At 41.7% G+C, this 26,422-nt stretch overlaps 1 protein-coding gene across 7 annotated transcripts in view; it reads left to right on the top strand.

Moving 5' to 3' along the window:
- The window catches only part of ralgapa2 (Ral GTPase activating protein catalytic subunit alpha 2), a 585,975-nt gene that overhangs the window by 242,398 nt on the left and 317,155 nt on the right, over positions 1-26,422 (top strand). For all 7 annotated transcript variants that reach the window (XM_043696530.1, XM_043696529.1, XM_043696527.1 and 4 more), the window contains 2 exons: positions 8,494-8,677; positions 11,253-12,048. In XM_043696530.1, the coding sequence (XP_043552465.1) occupies positions 8,494-8,677; positions 11,253-12,048 (980 nt within the window). The remainder of the gene's footprint in view (positions 1-8,493; positions 8,678-11,252; positions 12,049-26,422) is intronic.

Here is a 26,422-nt window from a genome sequence, read left to right as displayed (position 1 = left end):
ATGATAATGAACCATCAACATGTTTCTCTACTCGTTAAATGAAGATGGTGGCGGTGGAGTAGGCAGCATCCAGGCTCCTGTGCCCGAGCTTGCCCTCTTTGTCCGCTTTTTCTTCTTCTTTGTCTTTTTTCCCCTTTTTTTAACTCTGTTTTATTACTTTTTATTCAAACTTACCTGATAAAGAGAGTTCTTCAGCAGGAGGTCAGCTTTGACAGGCTCTGGAATGGCATTGATGTCTTCAGAGGCAGCATGGCTACAGCGTCAGCCGGCCTGTGAAGTCTGGAGCAGGGCTAATGCTTCCACATGGAGTGGACCCCTGGCAGCAGCATGCCATGGGCAGATGTCCATTCTGGGCACTTTGCCAGCGGCATGGCATGGTTTGGGAAGCCCAAAGTGGCAACTCTGGTGGCATGGTGTGGACTGGTGTAGCCATGTATAGCTGGAGAAGGAAAAGTTGGATTTTCTTTGTTATCTTGCTTTACTTTTTATTTTATCTTAAGTCAATGTGAATGGCACCATGCATGGTGATGGTGCACACTTTTCACTATTTTAAGTAGAATACATGTGGCAGTAAATGATTCAATTCAAAGCTTGTAACCCCCTTACAGTCTTTCTCTGTCAGTTTCTCTGTGCCTCTCTCTGTCTCTCTTCTCCTCCCTCTCCTCCGACTAACCCAAACTCCAGTTGTGGCCACATTAGTATCTTATATTATTTCATTCTCTTGTGTTCTGTATCTCTGCCGTTGAAGGAGAGCATTCCATAGGCCTTCTTTACAATCTTATCTACCTGTACTGCTACCCTTAGGGACCTGTGCACTTGCATCTCAATGTATCTGTCATCTACTCGTCTCAATGTATTCCTGTTTATTGCATAGTCCTATTTACTGTTTGACCTCCCTAAGTGCATTATCTCACACCTATCAGAGTTGAATTCCCTATGCCACTTTTGTGCCCAATCCACTAACCTGTCCTCCAGGAAATTACTTACATTATTCAGGCACAGTAGAATTAGTTCTACATGGAGAACCTGGATGACAAAGGACTATGCAACTCTTCTAAGCCTTATCCCTTGTCTTTCCACTGCTTTTCTGTATACTTCTTCTCTTCAGTTGCTCATTGTACAACTGCTGGCATAGGCTGCTATCTCATGATTACGCAGCTACGTAGCACACAGCAGACCAACTTCAATCTTGATACCACTCTGCTAAGGATAGCAGTACAGGTAGATAAGATTGTAAAGAAGGCCTATGGAATGCTCTCCTTCAACGGCAGAGATACAGAACACACCAGATGGCCTCCTTCTTTAGAGACCACAATTTCCCTTCCCATGTGGTTAAAGATGCCCTCCAACGCATCTCGTCCACGTCCCGCACCTCCGCCCTCAGACCCCACTGCTCCAACCGTAACAAGGACAGAACTCACCTTCCACCCTACCAACCTTCGCATAAACCAAATCATCCGCCGACACTTCCGCCACCTCCAAAAAGACCCCACCACCAGGGATATATTTCCATTGTATCCGTTGCTCCCGATGCGGTCTCCTCTGCATTGGGGAGACTGGACACCTCTTAGCAGAGCGCTTTAGGGAACATCTCCGGGACACCCGTACCAATCAACCACACTGCCCTGTGGCCCGACATTTCAACTCCCCCTCCCACTCTGCCGAGGACATGGAGGTCCTGGGCCTCCTTCACCGCCGCTACTTTCTCCCCACCCACACCCTCCTCTAGCTTATGTCTCCACCCTTCAGGCTCTCTGCCTTTATTCCTGATGAAGGTCTTTTGTCCAAAACGTCGATTTTACTGCTCCTCGGATGCTGCCTGAACTGCTGTGCTCTTCCAGCACTGCTAATCCAGAAGATAGTCAATGCTGTCAAGTAGCCATCCTTCTGTTTGTGTTGATGGCTTGGTGAAAGTTGACACAGCAAACTACTACTATCAGGATGTCTGTGATCATGCATTAGCTGGGCAGTGAGTGAGCCAAATCTTTTCCATTTCTGGTGGAAGGCAGAGTTAGCACATATTGTCTGTAAAGTAATTTGCATATAATCAGTGGCACGGTGTACCATGGGGAAGCATGAAATTCCTGCTGAGTCGAATGCTTCGTTTCCTCCTTGTCTCTATCTGGCAAGAGAATTAAATGGTGATGGTTCTTTGTTCTTTCTGCAACAGTGGAGGCAAGAATGTGCAAATATATCCAGCTCCAAGTTGAATGGAGCCAAGCGTCTATAAGTTCATGCACGCTGTCACTTTTATGACACTGGCAAAATGGCCTCTGTCTTGTTGCGACTTTACAATTGTGACTGCAGCACGTGGAAATCTTGGTGAAATCACTATTGCCAAAGTACTGACAGCTCACATATTTGTTCCTACCCGAGCTTGAGAATTACACCATGAATGCCTTGAGTGATTATGTCCGCCCGTTTGAGAATCTTTGTCCTTTTATCTCCTTTTCCATGCCCAGCCATTCAGTATTGACTTCTGCATGACCTCTTCATTCAAGTTATGCACTCGTATAAGGAGAGTTTCTGCTAGTGCGTCCATGTCTGGGCAGAATTGATTTGTGCAGAACCTTTGAATTCAGCAAAATCTCCTTCAGCACCTGTCCTACCACACACTCGAGGCTTTTGCAACTGAAAACAACAATAGGAATCACCAGACCCTTGTAAACTCAAAGCAAGAATAAAGCAACTAATCTAAAGCTATTGAATGTGCGTTGAGCTGTCCAAGATGAAGAGAGTGTTAGCTGGAAAATTGAGCTTCAGAATGGCACAGCCAGTGCCAAATTAGCATTCCATACTGCTGTTGTGATGTCTGGTTTTTCGAGATAAATGTGAATTCTGTGCACTCATTAGATTCAGTATGCCATCTTGTTCACTGGTGTTGCTGGATCAGTATTTAAGTGGCTTGCCCATTTCCATTGAAGTGCGTCTAGAGTTGATGTAGGCAGGTTTCTTCCTTATTCATGAATCAGATATCCATTTGCAGCAATTGAAAGGTGATTACATGGTCAGCTTTAGATTAGCTTTTAGCTCCAGATTTTAATTGACTTCAGATTTCTTAATCTGCTATGTTCAGATCCAGACCCATCTTCCCAGAACAATGTGGCACTGTGGATCACTCGTCCAGTGACATTACCATTGCAACTCTGCCTCCCCTCTGCGTTGGGTTTCCTTTCCTTTGCTTCAGTTTGTAACTTCTTTCTTCCCACTCACCTTTGAAAAGGCTGACAGATAATTGAACAACAGCTTGAACGCTAGTGAAGTTTTGCATCTTGTTATTGCAACTTACCATTGAGATTATCTCAAAGGTCTTAAGAGCTAATATGTGCAGGGAGCACAATCAATTCATTTAAATTAGTGAATCTTGGATAATGGATCAGCTCACTGATTTTATGTACACAGTTTGTGATGTCTTCTCACTAATACAGCAATAATGAACAGCCTCGCACTACAGATTTTCAACAGTTCTTGTGTAAAGGCCCTTAATGCCAACCAATAGTTGGTTTAAATTGAGCATAGACAGCAAGGATAATCATAATTAATATGGAATACTGTCAAACAAGTAGATTACAAGAATAGGAAAACCCAAGGGGCTCAGATTTTCTGATGGGAAGATGGTTGTTGCTTCCACCTACGCACAGGTCCCAATGCATTGGACTCCAGGGAACGACCTGTCTGTTGGAGCTTCAACTGGGCAATTATCAGGTTTCTGGAAGACACTGAAACAATTCCCAATTCTGGGTTAGAATCAGAGGCTTTGAAGGGTTCTGGCTGACGTAGCTTAAAATCTACACATTAACAGTTAGTAGAATTAAAATCTACAGTGTTTCCTGGGAGAATGTTAAACTGACAATCCCCCACCCCCACCAAACCCAATGCCCTTCCCTGGTACTTGGAATGTACAGCCAACTAATTTTGCTCCAACCAGGTTCCCTTAAACCCAACACTGTCACCGCTATGATTTAAACCCCTTCAATCCCAAACCCCAATACCAACATCCCACCTTGTGTCCATTCTGTTTAAGATGATGTGGGCCATTGTATTTAAAGGGACATTTTTAATTGTTGGTAGGAGTTGACACCAAAACTAAAGACTATTTTATAACTAAAAAGGTATTTTTAACAATCTAAGCGGCATAATATCTTTATTAGCAATGCTGCTATAAGCATCTTACTATTACTCTTGTACACTGTGTTTCATGCAATCCAACAGTGATTATGTTTCAAATGGACTTCATTAGATGTAAAAATTTTGAGATATCCGTTGCTCAGTGAAAAAGTGCTGTGTAAAAATACAAAATGTTATTTTTTAGCTCCTGTTTATAAATTGGTGTCAATGAATTGCAGGTATATCTCATGATTATGGCAGTGTGTCTCTGTTGCATATTACATCAAAGTGAGCATTTGTTGTAAATTAAACAGATGTCCATCTCTTTTAGTCAAGTTTTTAAGAAACTATCCCTTGTATTTTCTTCTGTGCAATATGTATTATAGCTATTATATAGGCCTGGCAACACTCTTTAGCAAAGGAGACAAACAGCAGTCCAAAAATATTTTTAAATCCATTTGAATAAGCGTGTTATAATCCACCTCCATGATAGGTGGTATTTGACCTGGATCTTCTGGCCCAGAGATAGTGACATTACCAATGTGCCACAAGAGTCCCTTAACCAGGCGTTCATGCTTGTTTTTGAAATGTGAACCTCAAGTGTGTAATCACTGAACTAATTATTAGGGGCAAGTTGGTGGAAATTAAGTTTGAAGAATAACTTACTGAAAAGATTAGTGGTTATTGTATTTCTTTACTAAAGAGATGGCATGAAGCAAAAGTGATGTTATAACTAATAAAAAATTCCATGGTAAAGGCAAATGTTCAGTAAAATAATTTTTAAATCCTATTCCTGTGACTAACCTCTTGGACACGCACACGAATACTTTTTCTGCATCTTCTTTCTCCTTGACTCCAGCTATTTTGCTCCTCATTTTTCTTACATTTTGTTTGGTTCTCCTACTTCTCTGATTCTCCTTCTCACTTATAAATCTACATTGTAGCAGGGAGCCTCACATTATGGTGGTACAAATCAGAAATTCAAGATTTGCAGCATCTGTAGTTTCCTTTGTATTTTGATTCGAAAGTGATGAGTAGCCACAACTGAATTGTTGATTTGTAATATGTTGTAAGCAAGGCTCCCTACTGGCTTTTACAACTATCCCATGTCAGCTTCTCTATTCCCCCCAGATTGATCAATGAATATCACATTCCCAAATGCATGTCAATTTTGTAAATTTATTATTTTATTCTTCTTTGAACACACCCAGACCTGGAACTAAACTTGAATTTTCAACCTTCGCAGACTTGAATAAATTACATTCGATCTCCCTTGCAACATAGTATGGCCCCTTTTCATGTCATGACCTCTCATTCTGCCCTCCAGTTCATATCTATACTGTTTCACCTGCTCTTTTAGAACTGGGTATACAGGAGAAATCAGGCTAAAGTGAGGAGGAGTAAGCAATTAGGAATCTGAGGCTGGATAAAGAGACTACGAACACCAGGGATTTATAAACTGAGGGTTGGCTCAACAAGTAGGGCATTAGAGATGATTACAAAGTATAGATCAATGTTTCTGCACCCAATAAATTCAAGCCTAACTATAGAATAGAATCAGAATGGTTATGACACCAAAGAAGCAGATTAGGTCCATGCTAGCTCTTCAGAATGGCAACTCATCGAAGTCTGACACCCTTGCCATCCTGTCTGTGCACTTTTTTTTCCCTCTCTTCAGTACTCTTCTGTGAGGCAAGATTGAATGTGACTCCAGAAAACCTTCCCAAAATGCTATTGCAATCCTAACAGCATATTGCATAAAAGTAGTTTTGTCTTTCAACTTAAATTTATTCTTGTGCTTGTATTATTGCAAAAGTCACAGTGGTAATTTTTGAAAAAATTAACTTTTATTTTATGAAATGTTTTTTATTACAAAAAGCATATACTTAAAAATCAAGTAATGGGGATTTACACACTTTGTAAACCATCATGAAACTATAAATCTTGAAATGGAAGCAATTCATAAGAGGCTGACAGTGGAGAATAGCAGTGTCTGTAATTACAGGAGACCCTTAAATTTAGCAGATGCTGGAACATGACTCAGTAGAAGTTTATTCAGTAGTGTGCAAACAAAATCTGATAGTGGGAGGGTTGCCATATCGCTGATCGTAAGACCATAAGACATAGGAGCAGAAATTAGACCATTCAGCACTTTGAGTCTGCTCCACTACTCGATCATGGCTGATAAGCTTCTCGATCCCATTCTCCTGCTTTCTCCCAGTAACCCTTGATCCCCTTGACAATCAAGAATATTTCTATCTCAGTCTTAAATATACTCAATGACCTGGCCTCCACAGCCTTCTGTGGCATTGAATTCAACAGATTCACCACTCTTGCTGAAGAAGTTTCTCCTTATCTCTGTTCTAAAAGGTCTTCCCTTTACTCTAACACTGTATCCTCGGGTCCTAGTCTGTCCTACCAATGGAAACATCTTCCTAACGTTGTCTCTGTCTAGGCGATTCAGTATTCTGTATGTTTCAATTGGATCCTCCTTCATTTTCTGAACTCTATCGAGTATAGACCCAGAGTCCTCAAGTGTTGTTCGTATGTTAAGCTTTACATTCCTGGGACCATTCTTGTGTACCTTCTCTGAATACTCTCCAGGGCCAGTACATCCTTCCTGAGATATGGGGCCCAAAACTCTGCACAGTACTCCAAATATGGTTTAGATTAGATTAGATTAGATTACTTACAGTGTGGAAACAGGCCCTTCGGCCCAACACGTCCACACCACTCCACCGAAGCGCAACCCACCCATACCCCTGCATTTATCCCTTACCTAACACTATGGGCAATTTAGCGTGACCAATTTACCTGACCACATCTTTGGACTGTGGGAGGAAACCGGAGCACCCAGAGGGAACCCACGCCGACACGGGGAGAACGTGCAAACTCCACACAGTCAGTTGCCTGAGGCGGGAATTGAACTTGGGTCTCTGGCGCTGTGAGGCAGCAGTGCTAACCACTGTGCCACCCATGGTCTGACCAGAGACTTTGAGTCTCAGAAGTACATCACTGCTTTTATATTCAAGTCTTCTCAAATTACAGACTCAACCTGCAAGTTTTCCTCGTGTGAATCCTAGACGACAACTCCCAAGTCTCTTTGCATTTCAGACTTCTGAATTTTCTCCCCATTTAGAAAATAGTCCATGCCTCTATTCTTCCTACCAAACTGCATACTTTCACACTTTCCCACGTTGTACTCCATCTGCCACTGCTTTGCCTGCTCTCCTAACCTGTCCAAATCCTTCTGCAGCCTCCCCACCTCCTAAAATGCTACCTGTCTCTCTACCTATCTTTGTATGACTGCACACTTAGCCAGAATGCCCTCCGTTCCTTCATCTCGATTATTAATGTATAAAGTGAAAGGTTGTGGCCCCAACACTGAGCCTTGTAGAACACCACTTGTCAACTGCTGCCATCATGAGAAGGATTCTTTTATCCCACACTCTGCTTTTTGCCAGACAGCCAAGCTTCTATCCATGCTAGCACCTTGCCTATGACACCATGGACCCTTGTCTTACTGATCGTCACCAAGTGTATCATTTATTTTATTTTCTACTGTATTTATCTTTTGGTTGTGCCTTTCTAAATTTAGTGCTAACCTGAAGAGGAAGAGTTTTGCATTCTCCCGGCATTTTGTTCCCTGCACCTTCAAGAGACGTCTTATGTTCCATTTGCTTCCTTGAATTTACACCCAAGACTCAGCAATGAAAGGATTGTAGCATGAGAATCCCAATAAATATAAATGTCTCTTTAAAAAAAACTAGTTGCTGGAATGTAATTATTTTTAATAACACTTTATTCATGATACATTTTGTTTCAAAATCTTTCAATTTTTTTCTAACTTCGTTAAGATGGTTCTAATATTTAAATTCCAGAGGAAAATCCAACACAATATTAAAATATTTTGTAATCTAATTTAATCCAGAGCCTTAAAAGACTTGTATGCCTTGACTTTTCAAAATAATGAGTAGTAAATTGACACTATTCATGAATGCAAAAGGCAGCTTGTATTTTTTTTTGTAGTATTCCACCAGCTGCCACAGTAAGAACCCAACTCGTTTTTATTTAATTAAAGATGAACTTTGCATTGTTCACATGCTTGTAAAAGCTATGGCAGAACCTCATAATTACTAGATGCAGACTTAACTATGATTAGTCACTATACATTAGCTTTGGTTTTAATTAGCTCCTGAAGGAGCAGAACAACATTAGATTGACAGAAAAGAGAAACGGTGATTTTTTTTTTCAGTGTGCTATTTGCAAAATGAATTAATGTTGAGCCACAGTGTCATGGAGCTTGTGAAGTTTCTTGATGAAGCAAATCATGTGGTAACTATTTGTAGGATTTGTTCAATCCATTTGTTGTCTTATGTTTTTCAGGTATTGCATTCCTGTGTTTATGGTTCTCACCTCTTCACCCAACAAAGCCAATACTTGCTGACTCTTGCTGATGTCTCGTCTACAGAATATGATCCATTTTTGACATTGGGAAATGTCAAGAATTCTGAACCTGTTCATTCATATGTCCCTAAGGATTTTGGCAGCCTTCTTACTGTCACTGAAAGTAAGTATTTCACATTTGCAATGTTTTTTTCCCCCTGAATTGCACTTGTTAGTGCAATTTCTGACGAGAAGCTCTTGAGCGTTAAAAGAGCCCTTTTACAAACCCTCTTCCTGTAGATACTAATATATGAAAGCATTCAATGGTTTGGCACCAATACAGTCACAGACCTTGTTTATTTTTAACTCAGTAAGTGCTCATGACTATATTGCCTCGATTTTTCATTTAGCCTTCTTTCAATGCCAGCGTTAACCTTGTTAAATAAATGGGTTAATACCAGTCATGCAGCAGTCATCAGAAAATTTCAGTTTGTATTTTTTATGATTGCCAAGCTCATAAGGCAGCTACATTATAAAGCCAGTCTTGGTAATAAACTATTCATTGTTTTGTTAAATATATTTACAAATGAGTAAACTTAAACACGTCTTATAATCTTCAAATTTATATATGGAGTCTGAGAGTATGTTTTACATAGTATAAACGCATTATGTTGCACAGTCAATTTATACAATCAAAATAAGTATTTTATTATTACCATCATAGTGTTGTTGAAAAAGCAGTAGGGAAGATGTGAATACATACTAGTGCTGGGCATTTTTGATTGGAATTTGGACCACACAAGTTTACACCAAAAACCCAACTCTGTATTGAGCTGAAGAGTGAGTTTTAAATGAGTACTTTCCATTTGTATTTACTATGGAGAAGGAGGATGTAGGTATAGAACTCAGGGAAGAGTACTGTAATAAACCTGAACAAGTTACAATTGAGAGTGAGGAAGTATAAGTGACTTTTGCAGGTTTAGAATTGGATTCAACCCCAGTCCCAAATAAGATATATCCCAGGATGTTGTGGGAGACCAGGGAGGAGACCACAAGGTCCCTGATCCTAATTTTCAAATCCTTTTTGGCCACAGGAGAGATACTAGAGAACAGCTAATGTGGTACCCTTCAGGACTGGTGGTAGGGATAAATCAATAAGTTTGTAGGCTTATGAGTTGAACATTTGTGGTGGGGAAACTATTGCAACAAGTTCTCCGTTTTGAGAAACAGGGATTATTCCATGATAGTCAACCTGGTTTTGCCAGACAAAGACATTTGATTGAGTTAGTTTGAAGTGACTAAGTAAATGTGTAGATAAAGGTTGATGTAGTTGATGGGACTTTAGTTAGACTTTTTTGATAAAGCGTAGCATGGGAAATTTATTAAGAAGCTAAGAGCCTATGGGATCCAAGGCATTTTGGCAAGTCCAATCCAAAATTGATTTTGTGGCAGGAGGCAGAGGGTGATTGTTGAACCTTTTTCGTGTTCAGTGTTGTCTTGTATGTCACTGACCGAGATACAAATGTAGGAGGTTTTAATAAGTTTGCAGAGGACACTAAAATTGGTGGTGTGGATAGTAATAAAGAGGAAAGCCTTAGCTAATAAGACAGTGTACAAGGCTGGTCAAATGGGCAGAACAGTGGCAAATTGAATTTAATGTGGAAAAGTGTAAGGTGATGCATTTTGGGCGCACTAAGAAAACAATTGAATACATGTTGCATGATAGGACCCAAGGAAATACAGATGATTAGAGGGCCATCTTTATTAGTTGAGGCATTGAATACCAGAGCAGTAAGTCATAGAGTCATATAGCACAGAAACAGACCCTTCGGTCCAACCAGTCCATGCTGACCATTATTCCAAATTAGTCCCACTTGTCTGCTCCTGGCCCATATCCCTCCAAACATTTCTTAATCATGTACTTTTTCGAAATGTTTTTTAACCATTGTACCTGGTCCTGCATCCTCCACTTTCTCTAGAAGTTCACTCCACACTTCCTCTAGAAGCCACTCTGTAGTTGGCTTTTCACCACTGAAAGGGCATTCCCTACAGCTGGTTTCATGGTCCTGCAATACTAAGTTTAAAATGTTGACGTATCTTCTTCATGAACCCCTGTCAGATCAGAATTTTAGTTGTGGGGGTAGATTTGAGATCAAGAAAATGGTGGGGACTCACAGTAAGTCAAAGGAGATCTGCAAATATGTGCACTTTCTTTCACTTTCAGAATCCTCTAGTCTTTTGAGTTTGGTCGTCATCTAATTGTTGCTTTATGATAATAGACAGATGGACTTATTTAGAGCTGCTGGTCTCTGAGGTGTGGACAATATCTGTATTCTCACCCAGAAGTCAGATCTACACACCGTGTACTTGGACTGATCAATGAAGTGCAGAAGTCATGCCAGGGGAGAAACTATGCATTTCATAATGTGTACCTGCAGTGATGAAGGAAGGGAGAGGGAAAGAATATAAGCTTAGCATCTTTTCTGAGACAAAAACAGAAGTTGCTGGAAAAGCTCAGCAGGCCTGGCAGCATCTGTGGGAGAAATCAGAGTAAACGTTTTGGGTTAGGTGACCCTACCTCTGAACAGTCTGATTTCTCTCCACAGATGTTGCCAGACCTGCTGAACTTTTCCAGCAACTCCTGTTTTTGATTCTGATTTTTAGTATCCACAATTCTTCCAGTTTTTATTTCATGTCTTTTCAAATGGCATTGAATGATAGATGCAGTTTACGTATTTCTTTATTAACATTTGTCACAGGTAAGAAGAAAAGAAATTTGGATTGGATCCCTCTTACAGCACGCATGGTAATGGCTCACCTAATAAATCATTTAGGTCATTACCCGCTCAGTGGAGGTCCTGCTGTACTTCATAGCCTCGTCACTGAGAACCATGACAACCCCTATGTTGAATCATCAGACCTATCTGCTGAGGTTTTCAAAAGCCCAAATTTGCAACTTTTTGTACTCAATGACAGCACCATAATTTCCTACCTTCAGATTCCTACAGAAACAGTTTTCTGTGAAAAAATCTCTAACAGTGAACCAAAGATTCCTGCCTCAGGTGTGAGGATAATTGTGCGTGACATCTCTGGAAAATATTCTTGGGATGCTCAGATTCTATATGGCCCCCTCAGCAATCAGATGACTGCTGTGAAAAACTGTAATACATTTTATTCAAATACTACTTTTGTTGCTGATGGTCAGTCTGACCCAGTAATCGCAAACTGCATTTCTCATGAAATGGAGCACGATGATCTCGATCAGTTGCTTGAAAACTTAAGTAACAGTAGTCCAGAATGCCTACCACATCCACAGCTGGGACTGAGTGAGCCAGCACCATTACCAATTGGAATGAATCTTGATCAAGAAAGAAATATCATAGATGCCATAACCAGACAGAACAGTCGTGAAGAGGAATACATCCGTAAGTGGAGCAGAGATCATTGCATGAGTGTGACCAATCAAAAAGAATCTGTTCATCGTGAACCTCAGGCACAATTTTACTACTGCAGACTATTTCTTAATGACATGGGGATGAATTCTTGGGAAAGAAGGTAAGCCATAAATCTATTTAAAAGTAAAAAAGAATTAGTAAATTGAGGACAATGAAAATCTTTGGAGGCACTCAGTGAAATATACTAGACAACTTTCCAATATCGGAGTCTATTTCTATCCGAGGAAGCATCCTGGTGAATTTCCCCTGCACCTTCTCCAATGCAATCGTGTCCCCCTCGAGTGTGGTTCCCAGAACTGCACACAGTACTCCAGCTGTGGCTTAACCAAAGTCCTGTACAGCTTCTGTATAACAAGTCCCATATTCTTTCTTAACCTGCCCTGCTGCCTTCATATATTTGTGGACCAGCATCTCCAGATCCCTCCATTACCCTGAACTTCCGAGTATCCTGCCATTCATTGAGTACTCCCTTTTATTGTTACTTCTTCCAAGGTACATCACCTCTCAGTTATCCAGGTTAAATTCTATCTGCCATTGATCCTCCCATCTGACCATTCTGTGTCTATCCTTCTGTAATCTAAGACCTTCTTTCTTGCGGTCATCCACCTGGTCAATGTTCATGTCATCTTTTTATTAACACACCCACATTTTTTTCTGTATCATTTGGATATATCATAAACAGTAAAGGATCCAGCATTGACCCCTGTGGTACACCACTGGACATCAGCCTCCAGTCGCACAAACGTCTTTCTAGCACCATCCTTTGTCACCTACTAATAAGCTAATTCTGGGTCCAACTTACCCTCAATCTATGTGCATTTTCCTTCTTTATCAATCTCTCCAGTGGGATTTTGTCAAAGACATTATTGAAATCTATATAAACTACATCAACTACCCTTATCCACATATCTGATCACCTCTTCGAAAAATTTAACCACATTTGCTTGGCGTTATCTCCCTTGACCAAAGCCATACTAAATGATCAACCATTGCCTCTCCAAGTCAAGATTAATTCTCTCCTTGAGATTTTTTTCCACAGTTTCCATGCCACTGTTGAGGGAGTTAAAAATCACACAACATCAGGTTATAGCCCAACTGGTTTATTTGGAAGTACTAGCTTTCAGAGCACTACTCCTTCATCAGATAACAATTGGGGCAGGATCATAAGGTACAATGTATAGCAAACGATCACAGTGTCATGCAATTAAAATGATATATTGAACAAACCTAGATTGCTGTTAAGTCTTTCATCTTTTCGAATGGGTTGCAGGTTTTGGTTCATTAATATGTAAATCCCAGAACTTCTATGAAGTCACTTTCTCGAGATAACTTAAGGTTTTATAAAAAAAAAGTGACCTGCATTCATCTGCCTGACTTTTCTCCTCACTAGCACGTTCCATTCGGAGTAATCGTGTGGAGTTTGCACATTCTCCCCGTGTCTGTGTGGGTTTCCTCCGGGTGCTCCGGTTTCCTCCCACAGTCCAAAGATGTGCAGGTCAGGTGAATTGGCCATGCTAAATTGCCCATAGTGTTAGGTAAAAAGGGGTAAAGGTAGGAGTATGGGTGGGTTGCGCTTCGGCGGGTCGGTGTGGACTTGTTGGGCCGAAGGGCCTGTTTCCATACTGTAAGTAATCTAATCTAATCTAATTACAGCATTTGAGGTCCTGCAACAACTATTCCTGTCCCTGCTCTACCCATGTCACTGAAATGGTCACAACATCTAAATCCCAGGTACCGACCTATGCTGCAAGTTCACCCACCTTATTCCAGATGCTCCTGGCGTTGAAATAGACACACTTCAAACCAACTTCTTGCTTGCCGGTGCCCTCTTGCGACCCTGAAACCTTATTTCGGACCTCCCTAGTCTCAACCTCCTCTGTACATGAACTACAATTTCACTTCGCATCCCCCTGCTAAATAAGTTTTATTGTTTAGTCTACCGCCTAGCTCCCTAAATTCTTGATGCCAGACCTCATTCCTCATTCTATCTATGTAATTGATACCAATGTGTACCACGACTTCTGTCTTTTCACCCTCCCCTTCAGGATGTCCTGCAGCTGCTCAATGACATCATTAAGCTGGGTCCAGGGAGGCAGTACAACATCCTGGAATCATGTCTGTGGCCACAGAAACACCTCTTTGTTCCTCTAACTAATGAAACCCCTATCATTCCTGCATTCTTCTTCCTCTTCTCCTGTACAGTCAGGCCACTGGTATCAGTAAGAATGAATACAGAGAAGCTATTTCATCTAAAACCAGAGGCTGTAATCTTAAAACAAGTGAGGAGGGCACTCAGGGTATGTACCTCCAAACTGCTGAGTCAACTCACTGTTAAAGTTGATTGCAACATTTACATGCTTATTGCTGAAATTTGGTGTACGTTTTGCTGAAATATGTTAATTGGTATTCAAAATATATTGTTTTCGGTCAAACATATAAACATAATCGCCAACACTAACAGGAAAACAATTGAATGGACTTAATGCTGTTTCATTATTATAAATACTCATCTGTTCGTTGAAACACTACCATGCCTGGATGGTGCTCTGTAACTATGAAATTGGAAAAATAAATCACCAAGGGAGCATCAGGCTAATATACGTACAAAAGCCTCATCTAAAAGCTCGACTTTTTGACAGATATGCAAAATTGCACCAGAGCAACAGAGGCAATCCATGACTTTCTTTTACAAAGTACTCCATTATCTCCCAACATTAACAATTCCTTTCAAAAACATTCCAAGATCCAGATCCTTGTCTTTGCCAAAAACTGATCAGTTCTTCCTTGGGTTGTACTCCATCTGTGTACTAGATTTGGTTGAAATTCTTCCATTAACATTTGAGATATACTTGCACGATCACAAACAGGGCCAATTAGAAGTCGGCCGTTGAGGGTGGAATCAGGAAGGAAAGAAAAGTTAGTGAGAATCTTAAATTGTCTCCCCCAAAAGTATGAAGGGGCTTGGGCCGATTGGTATTTTCACGATTAAAATTGATGTATGTTTAGCAGGCGATGAGGTTGAGATGTATAGATCAAAGGCCTGAATGTAGAGTTGAGGCACAGATCAACTTGGGTCTAACTGAATAACACAAAAAAAAATGAAGGGCTGTTGCAGTGTGCCTGTACTTTTACACTGAAGAGTGTTCACATTACAGATTCCTAAATCTGCATTCATAACAAGCAAAATTGTCAGGAAGTATATGCAAATGAATGATTTTAAATATGTTGCTCTTAGTTTTATGACAAGACACAATTCATTTTGGGATTATTGCTCCTCTGTTACTTATTTCCATATGTGACTTTCCCAGTGTCTTTCTTCTTCTATTTTTTTGTCTATCTCTTAATTCCTTAGTTCTTACTGTTTCTGATTAATTTGATTTCTTTCTTTGTGATTGTTGGTGGTTTGGCATGTTAGTTTGGAGCATTATAGTAGATTAATGGAAATTGTGAGCCTTCCAAGACTTGCTGTTCCAGACCGTCTGTCTCATTATATAATCTGACTTCCATTTTGTCTCCTTTCCCTCCATTTTTTTCAAAGACGCTTTTCTCCTCCTCATTTCAATGATCACTCCTTTTTGAGCCTTCTGTGTAACCATCACTATCTCCTCCTTTTTATTGTAGCCATTCCCACATAAACTTATTCAGCAGGGGGATGCGAACTGAAGTTGTAGTTCATGTACAGAGGAGGTTGAGACTAGGGAGGTCCGAAATAAGGTTTCAGGGTCGCAAGAGGGTACCGGCAAGCAAGAAGTTGGTTTGAAGTGTGTCTATTTCAACGCCAGGAGCATCTGGAATAAGGTGGGTGAACTTGCAGCATAGGTCGGTACCTGGGATTTAGATGTGGCCATTTCAGAGACATGGGTAGAGCAGGGACAGGAATAGTTGTTGCAGGTTCCGGGATTTAGATGTTTCAGAGACGATGATAAAAGAGGTGGAGGTGTGATATTGTTAGCTAAGGACAGTATTACAGCTGCAGAAAGGATGTTTGAGGACTCGTCAACTGAGGTAGCATGGGCTGAGATTAGAAACATGAGAGGAGAGGTCACCCTGTTGGGAGTTTTCTATAGGCCTCCAAATAGTTTTAGAGGAAAGCATAGCAAAGATGATTCTCAGTAGAAGCGAGAGTAACAGGGCAGTTGTTATGGGAGACTGCAACGTCCCCAATATTGATTGGGAATATTATAGTTCAAGTACTTTAGATGTGTCAGTTTTTGTCCATTGTGTGCAGGAGGGTTTTCTGACAGTATGCAGACAGACCAACAAGGGGTGAGGCCACATTGGATTTAGTACTGGGTAATGAACCTGGCCAGGTGTTAGATTTGGAAGTAAGTGAGCATTTTGGTGATAGTGACCACAATTCAGTTATGTTTACTTTAGCGATGGAAAGGGATAGGTATACAACAGAGGGCAAGAGCTACAGCCAGGGAAAAGGCAATTACAATGCAATTAGACAAGATTTAGGATGCATAGGATGGGGAAGGAAACTCAGGGGATGGGCACAATAGAATTGTGGAGCTTATTCAAAGAACAGCTACTGTGTGTCCTTGATGAGTATGTACCAGTTAGACAGGGAGGAAGTTGTTGAGAGCAGGAGCTGTGGTTTACTAAGGAGGTTGAATCTCTTGTCAAGAGGAAGAAGAAGGTCTATGTTAGGATGAGATGTGAAGGTTCAGGGCGATTGAGAGTTACAAGGTAGCCAGGATAGACCTAAAGAGAGACCTAAGGCGAGCGAGGAGGTGACATGAGAAGTTGTTGGCAGATCGGATTTGAGAAAACCCTAAAGCTTTCAATAGGTATATAAGAGATAAAAGAATGACTAGAATAAGATTAGGGCCAATCAAGAACAGTTGTGGGAAGTTGTGCGTGGAGTCAGAGGAGATAGGGAAGCGATAAATGAATATTTTTCGTCAGTACTCACGCAGGAAAAAGACAATGTTGTCAAGGAGAAACGCGATTCGATGGAAGTTCACAAGGAGGAGGTGTTAGCAATTCTGGAATGTGTGAAAATGGATAGGTCCCCTGGGCCAGATGGCATTTATCTGAGGATTCTCTGAGAAGCCAGGGAGGAAATTGCAGAGGCTTTGGCTTTGATTTTTATGTTGTCATTGTCTACAGGAATAGTGGCACAAAACTGGAAGATAGCAAATGTTGTCGCCTTGTTCAAGAAGGGGAGTAGAAACAACCCTGGTAATTATAGATCAGTGAGCCTTACTTCGGTTGTGGGCAAAGTGTTGAAAAGATTATAAGAGAGAGAATTTATGATTTATAATCATCTAGAGAGGAATAAGTTGATCAGGGGTAGTCGAAATGCTTTTGTGAAGGGTAGGTTATGCATCATAAACCTTATTGAGTTCTTTGAGATGGTGACCAAACAGGGGGATGAGGGTAAACCAGTTGATGTGGTGTATATGGATTTCAGTAAGGCGTTTTGATAAGGTTCCCCATGGTAGGCTATTGCACAAAATACGGGGGCATGGGATTGAGGGCAATTTAACGGTTTGGATCAGAAATTGACTAGCTGAAAGAAGACAGAGCGTGGTGGTTGATGGGAAATGTTCATCCTGGTGTCTGGTTACTCGTGGTGTACTGCAGTAATTGCTTTCAGTCCATTGCTGTTTGTCATTTTTATAAACAACCTGGATGAGAGTGGAGAAGGATGGGGTAGTAAATTTGCGGACAACACTAAGGTCAGTACAGTTGTGGTTAGTATTGAAGGATGTTGTAGGTTACAGAGGGACATAGATAAGCTGCAGAGCTGGGCTGAGAGGTGACAAATGGAGTTTAATGCAGGAAAGTGTGAGGTGATTCACTTTGGAAGGAGTAACAGGAATGCCAAGTTGGCCAAATGGTAAGATTCTTGGTAGTGTAGATGAGCAGAGGGATCTCAGTGTCCGTGTACATAGGTCCCTCAAAGTTGCCACCAACGTTGATAAGGCTATTAAGAAGGCATGTGGTGTGTTAGCCTTTATTAGTAAAGGGATCGACTTTCAGAACCATGAGGTCAGGCTGCAGCTGCACGAAACTCTGGTGCGGCCGCACCTGGAGGATTGCATGCAGTTCTGGTCACCGCATAATAGGAAGGATGTGGAGGCTTTGGAATGGGTTCAGAGCAGATTTACTAAGATGTTGTCTCGTATGGAGGGAAGGTCTTACGAGGAAAGCTTGAGGGACTTGAGGCTGTTTTCGTTAGACAGATGAACATTGAGAGGTAACTTAATTGAGACATGTAAGATAATCAGGTTAGATAGGGTGGACAGTGAGAGCCTTTTTCCTGGATGGTGATGGCTAGCACGAGGGGGCATGGCTTCAAATTGAGAGCTGATAGATATAGGACAGATGTCAGAGGTAGTTCCTTTACTCAGAGTAGAAGGGGCATGGAACGCACTGCCTGCAACAGTTGTAGAGTTGCTGACTTGATGGGCATTTAAATGGTCATTGGATAGGCACATGGACGAGAATGGAATAGTTTAGGTGAGACAGGCTTCAGATTGATTTCACAGGACAGCACAACATCGAGGGCTGAAGGGCTTCTATTGTGCTGTTATGTTCCATGCCCTATAGGTACTTTGGCCTCTTTGTTCTTCTCATTTGCATACTCTGTTCCTATTGTTTCCCTGAGAGACTTTGTTTTCAGAATTACATTTCTGAAATCAAATTACAATAGGGAAAGAAAAATATGGCCTCTTATAGAATCCTTTTGCCTCCTATGTCAGTGATTAACATCTGCCCCTGATGATCTGTATTTTTATTCCTTGATGTTTCTTCCCAGACTATTATGGTCAATCTCTGTCTCACCTTGCCTAATTTTAAAACCTTTGTTTTTGACTTCTTTTCCTGACGCAATTTCACGGCAAGATTGAATTTAATATTGTCACTCTTAGCTAGATGTCCCTTACCAATTCCAGAAAACCATCCTACATTTATTACCTTCGCACTATTTTGCACCTTTGAGTCGATGTGTAAAATTGAAGTCTCCAAATTTTACCACTGTTGTTGTAATAAGCTTTTTTGACATCCGTACATTTCACTACTCTATCATCATAACGATCTCTCGATATCTCACCTAGCAGGTGGTGCATGGTCCATTCCATTCCGGAATGCAGAGCTTTTACTTAACGACTACTGCAATCTTCAACTTGCCATGAGCCATATCTTAGTTGATGTATCAAATATGTTTAGCATCAGTACATGGTTTTTCATACTGGATTAAAGCTTGGAGAAATTGTACTCTCAATATAATGTATCAAGTCATTAATTTTATTCAATATGATTTTGCAGCATTTATGTTGGGGAGAGATATTAATGCTTGAATTGTACTGTAGTTTGAAGATGACATTGCACATTTGTAACATTTTGATGTCATGAGCCCATTCAAAATCAAAAAATACTGACCTGCCAGAAGTATTACAAAATGGGATGTGCATCAGCTTATGTCAGGAAAGATACATCAAGGCATCCTAAAAAAAAGCCCGCCTGAAATTATTCATCAACCTTTGAGGACCAAGATAGTTGTGTAGCATGTAATTAGGACTGCTATTGAGGTAAAGCACTACACACTGTGATGTCTGATACACGGAACAGTAACAAATGTCTCTTACTCTTAACACCTGTAACTCTTCTCATTCTCTGCCACTTTGATAATTTCAGGCGAAATTTGTTCACACTTTGTATTGTAGAATTTTGCAACACAGAAGGAAGTCAGTCTGCTCATTGTGTCTGTTTCTCTGAATAAGCTTTTCACTTAGTTGTTTCCCATTGTATTTCTGAAATCCTTTTAATTTTTTTCCTTTTAAATATTCATCCAAACAGCTTAATCAAATTGTAGCTTATACAATTATTAGTTTAGTGTTAACATGGCCTTTTTACTTTTGCAATCTGTCTATATATCCGTTAATAAGACCTGGAAGCTCCATAGTTTATTGGTTGCAATGCTTGAACACACCACAGAGCACATTAAATAATGAATGCAGTCATGTCCGATCCCACAGATTTTTCAGCAGCCATCCAGACACTAGTGACACTGTGGGTCATCAAATCTCATTAAAACTTCATATGGAATTCCAATTCTTCAGTTTATCAGACCTAGTTCTGAATTTCTTCAAAAGCTGCTCTGTCATGGACTGTCCTAACAACTGGTAATATTCAGGTTGTTTGCCCTCCTTTCCTGGGCCAAGGGTGGGTGCAATTGATAGTTTTGCAAAGCTAGTATTACCCCAGGCTTTCTCTGAGCTTCAGTCACTCATTTGTACAAGCAAATATTGTTTCCTTTTACCTCCACTGTCAGTTGCACTGATCTGTTAGCTAAGAATAGACTTCTCAGTCCCCACAGCTAAGCATAAAACGTAGCTGCAACTACTGTTTCCCTAGAATAAGTCCTCACTGCTTGGACCGTGCTCCAGCAACACTATTTAATTTCAGGATGGACCTTCTCCCTACTCCTAGGTACCTCACTATCTCCGCAAAGGTAACATACATTTGCTTCCATTATGTCTAACTAACTTCCAACAGAACAATTTGCTAACACTCAAACTATTCAGAGTGATCTCTTGAAAACGTCACAACAAGCCCCACCCTTGATCCTAAGCATGGTGTGACAATTGTGATATTATGTTACCTAAATATTACAGTTCTCTAGCTAACTTCCTCTCCACTTATATTGATTGGGACCAGGTGGACCTCGATGATGAGGTTTTTGATTGGCTCCGGTTAACAACCCCAATCTGGAAAGTCTTATCTGACTAATAAAACCAGGAGATAGAATCTGCTCAGTTGAGGACTGCCTCCAAGCTGACTAGCCACAGCCAATGTACTGTACACGAGTAAATAAAGGGTGACTAGCTGATGGGACCCGGGCTGTATGCAGTTATTTCAGAAAAACACAATAAATGCCTGAAGAACATTTGCTTGCTACAATCATCTTGAAGTTGGGATAATAATTTCTAGTATCATACCTCTATTTTGGAAGCTTGACTCAGTTGACCCTGCTGTTGAAGACTGGGCCCAGTATGTGGAAAGAATCTCTTTTTTTCCAGGCAAGGGACATTGGAGCAGATGAAAAGCAAGGAGTAATTCTTCTGACTGTGTGTGCACACAGTCTTTCAGTTGTAATAGGTGTCTTTCAGTTATAATAAGCTTAACTTTCCCAGAAGCCCTTCCAAGAGTTGACAGAGCTGGTTAAGGAATATTACAACCCCCAACCTCTTCTAATCCTGAGTCGTTCTTGGCTTTATTTGGCTGTTGGAGAACAGGGGTAATCTGTATCACAATTTTTGATGAGATTAAGAGATTGGCCGAGGCATGTGATTTTGGACTAACTCTGGATGAGATACTGAGAGAACGTTTGATATGTGGGATTAGTGACATAACCATACAAAGTGCCTAATAGCTGAAAACCAACTGGACTTCAAAAAGGCACTGCAACTGGCTTTGAGATTAGAAAATACTGCAAGTAGAGCATGGGAACTACAGGGCATCCCAATAGAAGTGGACAACCTCACCTGTCAAACTGAGCTTGGGGAACACTACTTGAGTGTAGGCAATTGCAGAGCCTCATGTTGGGCATGTCCAGAGCAGAGGGGCCCTAGGCCGACCAAAAATAGAAGCCCACCACAAAGCTAAGCCTCGGCCAAGTGGCAAAACAGTCCTTCGGGATCTGGGCTGATAAGCCATGTAGTTGCTGCCATTGTGAAGACACTCTGACAGCAAAAGAATCCAACAAGGCCTGATTTGAGTAAGAAAACTCATAGGCCAGTACCCAGGAAAGTACACACCCTGGAAGTTCCACTACATTTGGGTTGGAACAATTAAATTGCTTAGTCACACCTAAATCGGAACCAATTCAACTTAACTTGTGGCTAAATGGTCACCAGTTCCCATGCAGGCTGGTACCAGCACATCTGTATCTGTGGTTGCAGAATCTATCTTTAGCAAGATTTGCTCGGGACTCTGACCTTTAAGTTGCACAAAACCTCAGCCATACTGAGAATGTACACTGGGGAACTATTGCAAATTAAAGGTACAACTTCAGCTCTGATCTCCTATGCAAAGCAGTTGATGCAGTTTCCATTGATGGTAGTAAAAGGCTTTGAACCAAGTCTATTGGGTGGAATTGGTTGAGAAAGATTGTCATAGATTGACTCAACATTTTTCAGTTGGAAAATGGCTGTCTCAGTGAAGTCCTGGTGAAATAACAGATATTTTTCAAGAAGAGCTTGTGACTATCGAAGGGGTCAGACCAACTTTATTTGTTGACCAGGACACAAGTCCAAGATTTTGCAAGGCCTGCCCAGTGCCATTTTTCTTGTGGCTGGAGAACGAAGAAATCATTGAACCAGTGCAGCTTGCATAATGGGCAGCACCAGTCGTACTGATTGTGAAGTCTGATGGCTCAGTTTCCCTTTGTGGGGATTTTCAGGTAATAGTAAACTGCTTCTTGCAGCTGGATAAATACCCAATCCCCCCCATTGAGGACGTATACGCACAGTTGGTGGGAGGGGGTTGGGCTTTCCTTTACGAAGCTGGACATGAGCCACACCTACCTGCAATTGTAACTGCATGAGCAGTCCCAGACGTATGCTACAATTAACACTTATAAAGGTTTATATCAATATACAAGGCTGCCATTTGGGGTATCATCAGCCTGCAGCAGATCATAGACTCCAGAAGTATTGGTCACGGACATCATTTGCCAACAGAGAATTCAAATATTTCCTAAGGTCCAATGGCATTCAGCACAGAAGAACAACTCTGTACCATCCATCATCCATTTGTATAGCAGAAAGAGTGATCCAAATGTTGAAGGCAGGCTTAAAGAAGCAGCCTACAGCATCAATTGATAACAAACTGTCCTAGATCCTGTTTGATTATATGACTACCCCACATGAATCAACAGGGATAACTCCAGCAGAGTTGCTGATGGGGAGAAGACTCCGCACTAGGTTAAACCTGATATTTCTAGACCTGGAGTGGCAGCAGGAGCGCCAATATTCGCCAAATGCCTCCCTGAAGCAATAGAGACAATTTAATTCAAGGGACGAATTTTGCTGCCGGAACCATCGGAATGGTCATGTATGGGTACAAGGCGAGGTCAGGTCCCATGACTGACAAAGTTTGGGTAGGTGATAAAGTCCTAAACAAACATGTGGATAACCTGAAAGCTGTTAGTTCACAAACTATGCAGGAGTAAACCATACCTGGCCTCTCAGAACAGCCGGAAGGCCTGTCAGAAACCACAGGTGCTCCCCTTCTCGCTTGTGTCGAGAACACCCCAGAGTCCAAACTGGATTCAGCTTAGATAGCTTTGTTGCTGGAAGAAGGAAACTCTCCCAAGATGTTCGAATGCAAGCGAACTGGCTGTGGTCCGGTGCATGCCATGCATGTCTGAGTCTGAATCAGAGGAACCTGACCTGGGGAAAAGACGTCACAAGAGGAGCTACAAGTGAACGACCAGGCCAACAGTCCTGGACTTAGAGGGTGAAGGATGTAGTGATTGGAACCAAGTGAACTTCGACTATGAGGTTCTTGATTAGGATTGTTAACCTGGGTCAATCAGGAAAGCCTTTGCTGACCAACATGACCAGGAGATAGAATCTCCTCAGTTGAGGACTGACTCTGAGCTGGCTGGCCACAGCCAGTGATACTAATGTGGTTTTGCTTTTGGTTTTATTTGTTTGTGGGGAACTGGCTCATGAGTCGGCTGGCCACAGCCAATGGATAGGGGTGCCTGGCTCTTGAGCTGGTTGACTATAACCAGTGGTATTGCAGTTTTTGAGAACTGATTTCTGAGTTAGCTTGCCACAATCGGTGTGTTACGTTTTTTTTTTGGTAACTGATTCCTGAACTGACTGGTCACAGCCAGTTTGTTACTGAGAATTGATTTCTGAGCTGGCTGGTTACGCAGTCAGTGTACACTGTTTCATTTTAGTTCTCATTGGGGAACTGTTTTTTTAACTTCACTGGCTGGTTGCAGCCAGTATTACGTTTTCTGGGCAAGGACTATGATGATTTTGTGGCAGGGATTGGCACTTGCACTATGGTTTTTAGTATTTGCACTTGCTTTTTGCAAGTGTTTTCACCTTTTGGTGTTTGGACTGAGCCTATGAGAGTCAATTGTGTCTCCTTGTGTGTGCCTGGGCCTCTCTGGGTGCAAGAAACCTCTGCAGAGATTGAACATCTGTGTGTTTGCAGGTGGTGTGCATTTGTTGCCTTTGGACATGAACTCTGCCTTCGGGCGTGGGCTCAGCTTTTTTTGATGATCAGGTTTATCATTAGGGTTGTATTGTGTCTCCTTGAGTCTGGCATGCCTTACTCTCTGTTGGAAGGTTTGTAGGTTGTCCTGAAAGCTGTCACCCCAAGAGTCGGAGTGCGGATAGGCTGTCCCGTGAACCAGATGGTAAGTAGGCCGTCCCAAGAGCTGGAAGATGGGGAGGCCGCCCCAATGCCAGTCGCCTCGAGAGCCGCAGGCCATTCTGAGCGCCATTGTCCTGGGGAGGTATAGGGATGAGCTATCCGAGAGTTGGCTCGAAGGTGTGTTAGGGTGGTCCACAGGCCGAATAGTACGTTCCGGCAGGCAAGACCGGGACAGTGCATAGGGGCAAACCAAGAACCAGAGGGCGGGTAGGCTGTCCTCTGCGCTGTCATCCTGGGAATGTAGTGGGACGGGCCATCCTAGAGGTGCCAGAAGCTGTGAAGGGGTGGTCTGGAAAGCCAGAAAGTGGGAAGGCTGTCCTGGTTGTCATTGTCCTGGGGTGTTAACAGGGTGGGCTGTCCTAGAGGTGGCCGGAAGGTGTGTCAGAGTGGACCAAGAGCCAGAAGGCTTGGTCACAAAGTTAGTGAAAATTGACCACCACCTGAAGGACTTCATTTCTTCTGGGTTGTAACCTGATCTCAAGCTGACAACACTGCCCAAGCAACCTGAGTTCCATTGATATGTTCTTCAAGTATGCCACATACCAACAGAACTTTGTCATCTTGGTTAGGATGGTGTCGCTCCACCAATGTTATCTTCAACTGACAGCAATAGCTGCAGCAACTGTGCATTGGTTCATTCAGAACTTTGGAATTTAAGTCTCTATCCTTTTCAGTTTACCTGCACTCTTCTGATAGACTCATCATCTTCTGAACTCTGCTGTCTGCTTTCAACCAGAAGTTTTGGTTTCCAATTTTCACCTTCAGACTTGGTTTGCTTAGCAACTAAATGGGTCAGATTAAATTTCAGATTCCAGTTTCAATTAGGGAGTGTCTCAAAAATGTAAGCTGTTCACTCTGATTCCATCAAATTTGATAGATTGAGTCCAAAATTCTACATTAACTATTGATTTTTGTTTTCTTCTCTGTAACTTTGCCATATTCTCTTTTATATCACATTCCTTCATTTTATCAACAAGCTTGTGTATAGAGTTATGATAGAACAATATAAATCATTCCTCTAATCCATGGGAATGCCGCAAATTGCATGTTCCCCTGCAAGCCACTTAGCCCCCTGAGTTGGAAATATATTGCCATTGCTTCACTATTGCTGGGTCAGAATCCTGAATTTCCGTCCCTGACAGCATTGTGGGTCTACAAACAGCAAATGGGCTGCAGCAGTTCAAGAAGGCAACTCATCGTCTCGAGGGAGAATGCTAGCCCAGCCAATGTCGCCCTTGTCCCATGTGTAAAATTTCTAAAAAGTGATGCCCTCTGCTTGCCATCTTAAACTTCTATTCCTTTATTCTTTTCACGGGGGACATGCGTCACTGGCATGGCCAGTGTTTTTCACATCCCTAATTGCACTTGAATTGAGTGGCTTGCTGGACTAATTGAGAATGTTGACCATGTTTCTGTGGCCCTGGAATTACATGTAGGCCAGATTAGGTGAAGATAGATAGCTTGCATCCCGAAAGGTTTCGCAATGGGTGTTGGAGAAGTTTACTGTCCCTTTCTGGTCTCACCACACCACTGGCTATAAAACGAACTGAATCCCAAGCAATCTCATAAAGCTGCACTTCAACCCTAAACTCACATTTGCAGTGAGTCCAAGCAGTTAGCTGAAATTTGTAATGTATGTAGATATCATCTTTTTACAAAGGTGTTCCTTTAATGACTTTTTTTTTAAAGATACAGGCACCTCTTTTAATTCCAGAACAAATATTTTTCAAATATGAGCCTTCCAATAATGGAAGGGTCTACATAATAAAGGTCATTAGTGAGTCAGGTATGTAAAAACAAGAAACTAGAGTCTAGATTAGAGTGGTGCTGGAAAAGCACAGCAGGTCAGGCAGCATCCAAGGAGCAGGAAAATCGACATTTCGGGCAAAAGCCCTTCATCAGGAATAGAGGCAGGGTGCCTGCAGAGTGGAGAGACAAATGAGAGGGGAGTGGGATGGGGAGAAAGTAGCATAGGTCAGAGAGGAGGGTGGGGGAAGGTAGCAAAGAGTACAATGGGTGAATGGAGGTGGGGATGAAGGTGATAGGTCAGAGAGGAGGGTGGAGTG

The sequence above is a fragment of the Chiloscyllium plagiosum genome, chromosome 9 (assembly GCF_004010195.1).
Source record: "Chiloscyllium plagiosum isolate BGI_BamShark_2017 chromosome 9, ASM401019v2, whole genome shotgun sequence".
Classification (NCBI taxonomy): domain Eukaryota; kingdom Metazoa; phylum Chordata; class Chondrichthyes; order Orectolobiformes; family Hemiscylliidae; genus Chiloscyllium; species Chiloscyllium plagiosum.
This window is presented reverse-complemented; position numbering and strand designations above follow the sequence as displayed.